Below are 9,199 nucleotides of genomic sequence, written 5' to 3'. Positions count from 1 at the left end.
TGTGGCACATAGGTTCCCCATTGCTATGCCCACGTGTGCAGCTCCAGATGGAGGTGGCACAGGATTGGATTTCTCATTGCTTCTGTACAGCATTTTGGGCTATCGCCCCGCCCCTTTTAAAGAGGGTCGCTGCCTAGCCGTGCCAACCCTCTGTGTGCCTGCTTTTCCTGTGGCAGACGCACTTATAAATAGACATGAGGGTGGCGTGGCATGAGGGCAGCTGAAGGCTGGGCAGGGACAGTTTGGTGTGCGCTGTGGACACTGGGTCTTGGGGGGGGGGGGCAGCATGTAACCCAGGAGAAGTGGCAGCGGAGTGTCATGCAGGCAGTTATTGTGCTTTGTTGGAGGTAGTGTGGTGCTTAGCTAAGGTATGCCATGCTAATGAGGGCTTTTCAGAAGTAAAAGTTGTTGGGAGGGGGGGGGGGCACTCTTGCCGGTATTGTGGCTTAATAGTGGGACCTGTGAACTTGAGATGCAGCCCAACATGTAGCCCCTCGCCTGCCCTATCCGTTGCTGTGTCGTTCCCATCACTTTCTTGAATTGCCCAGATTTTCACACATGAAAACCTTAGCGAGCATCGGCGAAATACAAAAATGCTCGGGTCGCCCATTGACTTCAATGGGGTTCGTTACTCGAAACGAACCCTCGAGCATCGTGGAAAGTTCGTCCCGAGTAACGAGCACCCGAGCATTTTGGTGCTCGCTCATCTCTAGTTACACCACATCTTTAGCAGAACATTTTTATTACCTCTTTTTGTCCAGATGTTTACTATAGGTTAACAACAAAATATGGAAACCCTTGCAAACAATGTTCTTTAAATGGTGTTTTTTAAACACTTTTTGCACATTTTTTGGCTTTATAACATTGTTTCGAAATTTCAGCATACTCTGGGTCTGTGTTTTTTTTCAGGCGTTTTCCAAATATTGTTTGGGAGGGGAAAAAAAACAAAGAAAAAACAATGTGTGTCATGAATGATAAAAAAAAGAAGGCAGGATTTTGGGGAAGGGCAAAGTATCTCACAGATCAATAGATTTCCTTTTTATTACACCAAAAACTGACCACTGCTACAAATTACACAGCCTCTTGGCATATTTTGATCTTTTCTTGCACCAGATATTTGATATTTAAATCTAAGCATAAATTTCAAGGGTCAGAGTTAAGTTTATATATAAATTGCTGAAGAATTCTCTAATATATGTCATAGCTAAGGAAAATCTTCCCTTAAAGCTAAATGTTCTGTAAGTATCGTTTTACTTTAGCCATTGCATCCAATGTGTCTTTATTCCTTAGACTGTACACCAACGGGTTTAACATTGGAACAACAGCCACGTATAGAAGTGATAGCCACTTGTCTTCTTCTAAAGAATGTCCCGTTTCTGGTTTAATGTACAAGAAGATACCTGGTCCATAGAATAATATGACAGTTATAAGGTGGGAGGTACAGCTAGAAAAAGCTTTTGAACAACCCTTGGAGTATTTCATTTTCAGTATGGTTTTAATGATGTAGACATAGGATATTATAATGCATTGAAAAGGTAAGCATCCAATTAATACAGTTGTAACGCCGGATACAATATCTCTATATATGGAGTCGCTGGCGGAGAGCATATTTAGTGTCTTCGGATCACAAAAAAAATGATCAATTTCATTGGAATAGCAAAAAGATAAAGAAGATGCAATCAATGAATGCAATAAGGAGTTAAAGATGCCAATGAGCCAAGAAGAAGCAGACATTGTAAGTCTCACCTTTTTTCTCATGAGCATTGCATACTGCAAGGGCTTACAGATAGCTACATAGCGGTCATAAGCCATACACGTCAGCGTGAATACTTCCGCATCTCCACACAGTAAAAAGAAATACAGCTGAGTTATGCAACCTTGAAATGAGATTGTGTGATCCTTGGTTACAATGATGGACAATACCTTTGGGAGAGTAACGGACACAAAGGTGATATCTGCAGTGGAGAGATTACATAGGAAGAAATACATAGGAGTGTGTAGCTGGGTCACTAAACATACAAGTGTGATAATGATCAGATTCCCAATGACTGTCATCAAATACATAAGTAGCATTCCAATAAACAGTGCAATGTGTCCAGTTGCAGAGGTGTGAAATGCTAAGATAAGGAATTCCTTTACTGTCTCATTTGTGCAGTTGTTCATCTTCACTACCTGAAGAAAGATATACTTGGTTATCAAAATATAAAACTGGAATGCTCCCCCAAAATGGATGGACACAATCAGTGCCTTTAGTCATAACATGTCTAACAAACCCATATGGCACAAAGAAACAAAACCACACCTTAACAAGTATGTCACATTTTCTACCTACATTTAACATGTACATTTAAAAAGCTCCCAATTAGAGATGAGCAAACCTTTGAAAATTTTGGTTTGGCTGGTTCACCTTGTTTCAAATAAAAGTTTGGTTTAGTCCAAATTAGCTTGAACAGAACCAAAACCTCACCAATACCCTAAAACTAATGTATGCCATTACTGATGGTGGTCCCGTGGGTCAGCAGTTAGACCTGTTGCTTTGCAGCACTGGAGTTTTATGCTCAAATTTGATAACATCTGCATGTAATATGTTCTTCTGTGTTTCATAATAATTACATTGAAGATAATGGTCTGCTGACACCCCCAAATTGTTTTTCAGGGAAGGGCTTTAAATATAAGCCCTTCCTGAAAAAAAAACAATTTTAGTATAAAAAAAAAAAATCATGAATGGGTGAGTGAGTGCTGCCTCTGATTGGCTGAGTGCTGGCACCAATCAGAGGCAGCTCTCAGCTGTCATTTAATAGCTGAGAGCTGCCTCTGACTGGTCACAGTGCTTGGCCAATCAGAGGCAGCCCATTCAGCAGGCGGATATTTTAAATCCCCGCCTGCTGAATACTACTAAGAGCAGTTTAGGAGAAGAGCCGGCTGGATGTGGCTGAGCCCCGGCACCTGAAGAAAGTTGAGTATAGCTTTTTTTTTTATTTTTATCACCATTTTTTCATGCTTTTCAGGGAAGGGCTTATATTTAAAGCCCTTCCCTGAAAAACTATTACTGGATGGAGGCTGCTTGATCCACTACCACAGCTGTCATCTGTGACAGCTGTGGTAGGTAATTCTTTATTCCCTGCAGGGATGAAGAATTCCTTTGCTGCATCTGTCACAGATGTGGCAAGTGCAGCAGGGAATTATTTTTCCACGCGGGGATGAAGGAAATATCTGCCGCATGCGGCAGATGTGTTCTTCTTCCCTGTGGGGACATGGCAGCGGCAGACAGGTAATTTTTTTTTTTAACACTAAAATTGTTATTTTTCAGGGAAGGGCTTATATTTAAAGCCCTTCCCTGAAAAACAATTTGAGGGTGCCGGCAGACCATTTTCTTCAATGGAGTCAGCGGCAGCATTCGCAGCTCCATTGAAGACAACCTTTGCATTATTATTATTTTATTTTTTTTACACTATAGTTCTGGTTTTACGGGGTAGGGCTTATATGTAAAGTCCTTCCCTTAAAAACAATTCAGGGTGGCACTTATGTATGCACCTATGTACGCACAAAAACACGCTCGTGTGAAGCCACCCTTAAAGTTTGACATTTTTGTTGCATATCGGAATGTAATAAAACTTTATAGAGATAAAAGGTTCATTCTAACATTTTACCGCTGAAATTGAAAATGCAAGATTTCATATTTATTTATGTTTGAAGACGTGAAACTTGATTTTGTTTTTGAGTGCACTGTTAAATGAAATTCTTCTCAACAAAAAGTGATTTAATAAAAACAAATATTTTACTTCTTAAAAGTAGTGAAAAAAGCCATATAAATTTGGTATCATCATAATATTACTGACTCAGAATAAAGTTATCATGTCAATTTTGCTGCATGTCGTAAAAACTAGAACCGCCTTCAAACATGGCAGAATTGCGTTTTATGTTCCATTTAACTACACTTAGAAATAGTTAAATTTTTTTCAGCACATTATTTGGTGCAATAAATACAATTAAAAAACACAACTCATCCTGGAAAAAAGTTGTGCTTTTATTAGGAGATATTTTTTCAAGCTGTGATGTCAATGGAGGTAATCCCTGGGCTAAAATATTGTATTGCCTGTGATTTCCTAAATATTTACAGGCCCTTTAGAGATAAGAGTGGAAGAAAGAGAAAGCCTGTCATGTAAATAAAAGGAGAGTGAATCCAGTGAGAGAACACAGAAGAGTTTATTGCATAGCAGCAATACACAGAACACTGTAGCCTTTTTCAACTGCTATACATATGTACAAATCTCACATACATAAATAGCAGTTAATCATGTCAGACCATTATGATGTAATGTGATCACTAGAGATGAGCGAGCACCAAAATGCTCGGGTGCTCGTTACTCGAGTCGAACTTTCAGTGATGCTCGAGAGTTCGTTTCGAGTAACGAACCCCATTGAAGTCAATGGGCGACTCGAGCATTTTTGTATATGACTGGTGCTCCGCTAAGGTTTTCATTTGTGAAAATCTTAGCAAATCACCAAAGTCATGTAAAAAACACAGAAATGGATAGGGCAGGCGAGGAGCAACATGCAGGGCTGCATTTCGGGCTCCGAGGTCTCACTATTAAGCCACAATAGTGGCAAGAGTGAGACCCTCCCCCTCCCGCACTGTCAGCATAAAGATCGTTCTGAGAGCTGCCCCTGATTGGTCCCTGCGCTGAGCCAATCAGAGGCAGCACTCACTCACCCATTCATGAATTCATGAATGGGTGAGTGAGAGCTGCCTCTGATTGGTGAGGCTGTGACCAATTAGAGGCAGCTCATTCAGCAGGATTTTAAATCCCCGGCTGCTGAATACTACTCAGAGCAGTTCAGGAGAACTGCCGGCCGGCCACGGCTAAACTCCGTCTGCCGGGACCAAGTGAGTATATATATTTTTTTGTTTTTACACATTTCTGGATGAATTTCAGGAAAGGGCTTATATTTTTAAGCCCTTCCCGAAAATTCATCACGCGCTCGCCGGCAGCCCATTGCTTTCAATGGAGCCGGCTGTATTGCCGGCTCCATTGAATTCAATGGTCAGTGCTCGTTTAATCGAGACCAGTACCGCGTGGTGCTTGTCTCAAGTAACGAGCATCTCGAGCACCCTAATACTCGAACGAGCATCAAGCTCGGACGAGTATGCTCGCTCATCTCTAGTGATCACCCTAGTTACAAGATGAAGCAAAAACAATGGTACTGTGTTAGCCAGTAGACTGAAAAGTTAACCAAGTAATCTTGTAGATATAATATCTTTTAATGTTAAAAATAACAAAAAAGAATGATGTTACAACAAACTCTTGAATCTATCCACAATTCTTTATCGGTAAACAAAAAGACATTCCCATGAACACAGTTCCATCTCCTATCAGTGACGCCAATCATCATTCACATGATTCAAATATTTGTGTTTTGTACACAAGTATAGCACTGGAAGAAGGCTAGGGTGTGCCGAAACACCGCCTTTGTATTGCTGGTATGCAATAAAGAACTACACTGAGCAGCAAAACAGCGAATGCCGGGATTATCTTTGAAGATTGTATCTGCTTGTCTGCCAGCTCCACTTGAAGCGCCGTCCACATTTACCTTGTACAGTGGAGAACAAGAGCATACAAAGAAATGGTATTAAAGCTGACTTTGTTAGCTCATTTTAGCTGCATAATTATACAAAGCTAGCAGAGCAGAATTTGTCATATTCCAATACCCATATAATGCATTGTATGTATTTTCACACAGGACTGAAGACATGAATCACCACAATCATTACTTTGTATGTGCAACACGGATCATATGTTGAGATCTCATTAGTTGTGCCAAACTACAAACACTATGGGAGAAATTTATCATACGTGCAGTTTTGCAATTCTTCATAATGTTGCACACAACGTGTTAAAATAGGCAAAAATACCTTCTTTCTTTATGCAAAAAAGTTGCTCGGCGGCGTGGAGTAGTTGCGCCTGAACAAGGGGAATCCCTTTCCATTCACCAGCCATTCAATCTCAGCACCAGAGCACAGGAGTTTGAAAATTACCGCAGGAAGACAGGTGCTGCCCAATCTTTCCAACACGCAGTTTAACTATGAGCAGGAAAGATAGGGCAGGTTTTATTTTTTCCAGGACGTAACCGGGAAAAGAGGTGATGAAAATGAAACCACTGAAATCCAATAGACAAGAGTGGTTTCATTTAGTCTCATTATACGGCTATGATTATCATGAGGAGAAAACCGTGCTCGTCTGAATCCGCCCAAAGAAAAAGCAGCATGTCCTATTTACATCTGTATTGGCAGAGCAAAACTACATATTAAAATCAACGTGACTGTGTGAAAACGTAGCATATAGACAGTCATATGCGTATTCACTGCGTTACTAGGAGGAAATCGGTAAAATGGTATCAATTTGGCCTTTTTGCAAAAAGTGAATACAGAATCAATACAAATGTTAAAAAAAAATGTGCACAAAAAAACACACACAAACACATGCAGTTATAAGGGCTTCTTCAGACGACCATAATGGCGCATGTTTTTGCATGCCTAAAGTATATTGCGCAATGTAGAGAGAATAGAACCCATGGATGTTAATGGATTTGTTTCCATGATTGTGTTTTTTCGCACATTTTGTGCATGCCCAAAGAAGAAAAGGTCCTGATTAGAGATGAGCGAGCGTACTCGGAAAAGCACTACTCGCTCGAGTAATTTGCTTTATCCGAGTATCGCTGTGCTCGGACCTGAAGATTCGGGTGCCGGCACGGAGCGGGGAGCTGCAGGGGAGAGCGGGGAGGAACGGAGGGGAGATCTTTCTCTCCCTCTCTCCCGCCCGCTCTCCCCTGCTCCCCTCTGCGACTCACCTGTCAGCCGCAGCGGCACCCGAATCTTCAGGGACGAGCACAGCGATACTCGGATAAAGCAAATTACTCGAGCGAGTAGTGCTTTTCCGAGTACGCTCGCTCATCTCTAGTCCTGATCTTTTTTTCTGCGTATTTGCACACCAAGGGCAACATAAAAGTCTGAAAAGTCTGTGGGAGGTGAGCAAATGTGCCCTCAACATGTGCGCACATGCACAATACGCTTCACAATTCTGTGGGAAAAAAGAACACCATCTGTATAGCATTAGGCTAAATAACATTTATCATGGAAGGATGTGCCGCACGCACATGTGAACTGACCCTGTGTGCACAAAAAGTGCAGTACCCTGTACCGTCATGCATGCAAATCTACATCATCAAAACTTGTTCTCCTGGCAAATACATTACACTGTAGCATTGTATGAAGCTGCCCTAGCAGTGCATTTTTCATAGACAGACATTGCATATGCCCGTGTGAATGAGCCCTAATGAAGATGGAGAGAATGTATCATACAGTGCACATGTGGACAGAGCGCTTAATTATAGAGAACATTAGGAGGAGCTGGGCATTAAGAAATATTATTTTAAGGAAAATTGATGGAAATAATCAGTGACGGCATCATGATAACACAAAGGAACAGTGTAGGATTAACATAAAAGCAGGAAATAATAAAAGGAAATAACTTCCATATGAACCCCAAAGACTGACATATTAAAATTTACAGTATAGTAAAGTCTTAAAAAATAGGCAGAAGGAATGAGAAAAGAAACTGGAGCAGCTGTCATTACCTGGATGAAGTCACATTTACTGTATGATGAACTAGAAGACTACAGCATAAAGGCCTACTGAAAATACAATAATGCAGATATACAATACAGGTGTCTGTCCTGCCTTATAGTTCAGCATGCCTGTATGCGCTAGAGTCACCCAGGCATCCCACTAATAATGGTTTTGAAATCTTTAGGGATGGAGTTCAGTTGAGACATAATTACTACTCCCAGGGACAAACATAGATTGCAGAGGGCCCTCTCCCCCCAACAAATGTAACAAAACATTTACATTCACATTAATAATATACCTTGCTAATGCAAGTTATTAACATTGTACAAGGTATTTGTACATTTTATTACAAATTTACAACCCAAATAAAAAACTTGAATCAACTTTTAAGTTTGACTTTTAAAGGGATTTTTCTCATCCACACGATACAGTAGGTCACTAATAGAAGATCAGCATGGGCCCACTGCATTTGACCCTCATCAATAATTTGATTAAAGAAACTACAAATTGTCAAAACACCATCAGTAATTGGTACAAAGACCATGTTACTCCTTACAGAGACCATATAGCATTGTATACCAGTTCTACACAGACCTTCTGCTTACTATATAAGTGATTACAGAAACATTATATCCAGTAATCACATATAACATGCCCTCTAACTGGAGTTGTTCACTTTACCTTTTCTAATCCATCAGGCCCAGACCACTATGATGACTTCTTTCAGTCATACCTATCTTTTACAGAATTTGACACAGAGACATCTTTGACTCCTCAATTTCCCAGCCACATGAATTCATTTTCCCAATGTCTGCACAATATCTCCATTCATAGTCACAAAGTAATTGCTATTAAGTGCCCCATACACAGTAAAAGTGTTCCCACTCAGCAATAACATCTTCTCACTATCTCCACTCGGTAATAACGACCCTCATGGCCTTGTTTAAGTGATAGTGCCTTTCATATCCCATTATGTGGGTATGTCCTCCACTAAATAACAGTGCCCCTCATTACTTCATTAAGTAATAAATAATGCCCCACATGATGTTGTTAAGTAATATTGCCCATCATGGCCCCCTTATTTATTAAATAATGCCCCTCCTGGCCATGGTTAGTAGTAATGCCTCCCATGGACCCATGAAGTAAAAATGTCCCTCTTGGCAACCTTAAGTAATAAATAATGTCCCTCATTACCCTGTTTAGTAGTAAAGCCTTGTTATATACAATAAAATAACAAAATAGTTATACTCCCCTGCAGTGTATTTTTAGTAATCAATAATGACATTGAGGTAGAGGAAAATGATATTCAGAATTTTGTAAATATCTATGACTACTGCCCAGGGTGCCCACAAGTAGAGCACACCCAGTGGGCAAATATGACCAGGCTTCAAGTCAGACAGGTGGTGGGAGCAGAAGTCTGTTATAACGTCACCTGCAACAAGTCTGATATAGGGAAATGTGCATAAATATCATTCAACCAGATGTCAGCAACATCTGATTCAATGATATTGTGTAACTAAACAAAATGACCAAGAATGAAATGCAACAATACTGAATTCATACATAAAAAGA

General features: G+C 40.5%; 1 protein-coding gene across 1 annotated transcript in view; it reads right to left on the bottom strand.

The window, feature by feature from the left end:
* Positions 1–1,227: 1,227 nt before the first annotated feature.
* The window catches only part of LOC136610233 (olfactory receptor 1G1-like), a 51,996-nt gene continuing 44,024 nt past the window's right edge, over positions 1,228–9,199 (bottom strand). Inside the window, exon 2 of the mRNA XM_066589470.1 lies at positions 1,228–2,172. Coding sequence (XP_066445567.1) covers positions 1,228–2,172 — 945 coding nt within the window. The remainder of the gene's footprint in view (positions 2,173–9,199) is intronic.

Source organism: Eleutherodactylus coqui, chromosome 2, assembly GCF_035609145.1.
Source record: "Eleutherodactylus coqui strain aEleCoq1 chromosome 2, aEleCoq1.hap1, whole genome shotgun sequence".
Classification (NCBI taxonomy): Eukaryota; Metazoa; Chordata; class Amphibia; order Anura; family Eleutherodactylidae; genus Eleutherodactylus; species Eleutherodactylus coqui.
The sequence above is the reverse complement of the archived record's forward strand: the minus strand, read 5'-3'. Positions and strand labels throughout refer to the sequence as shown.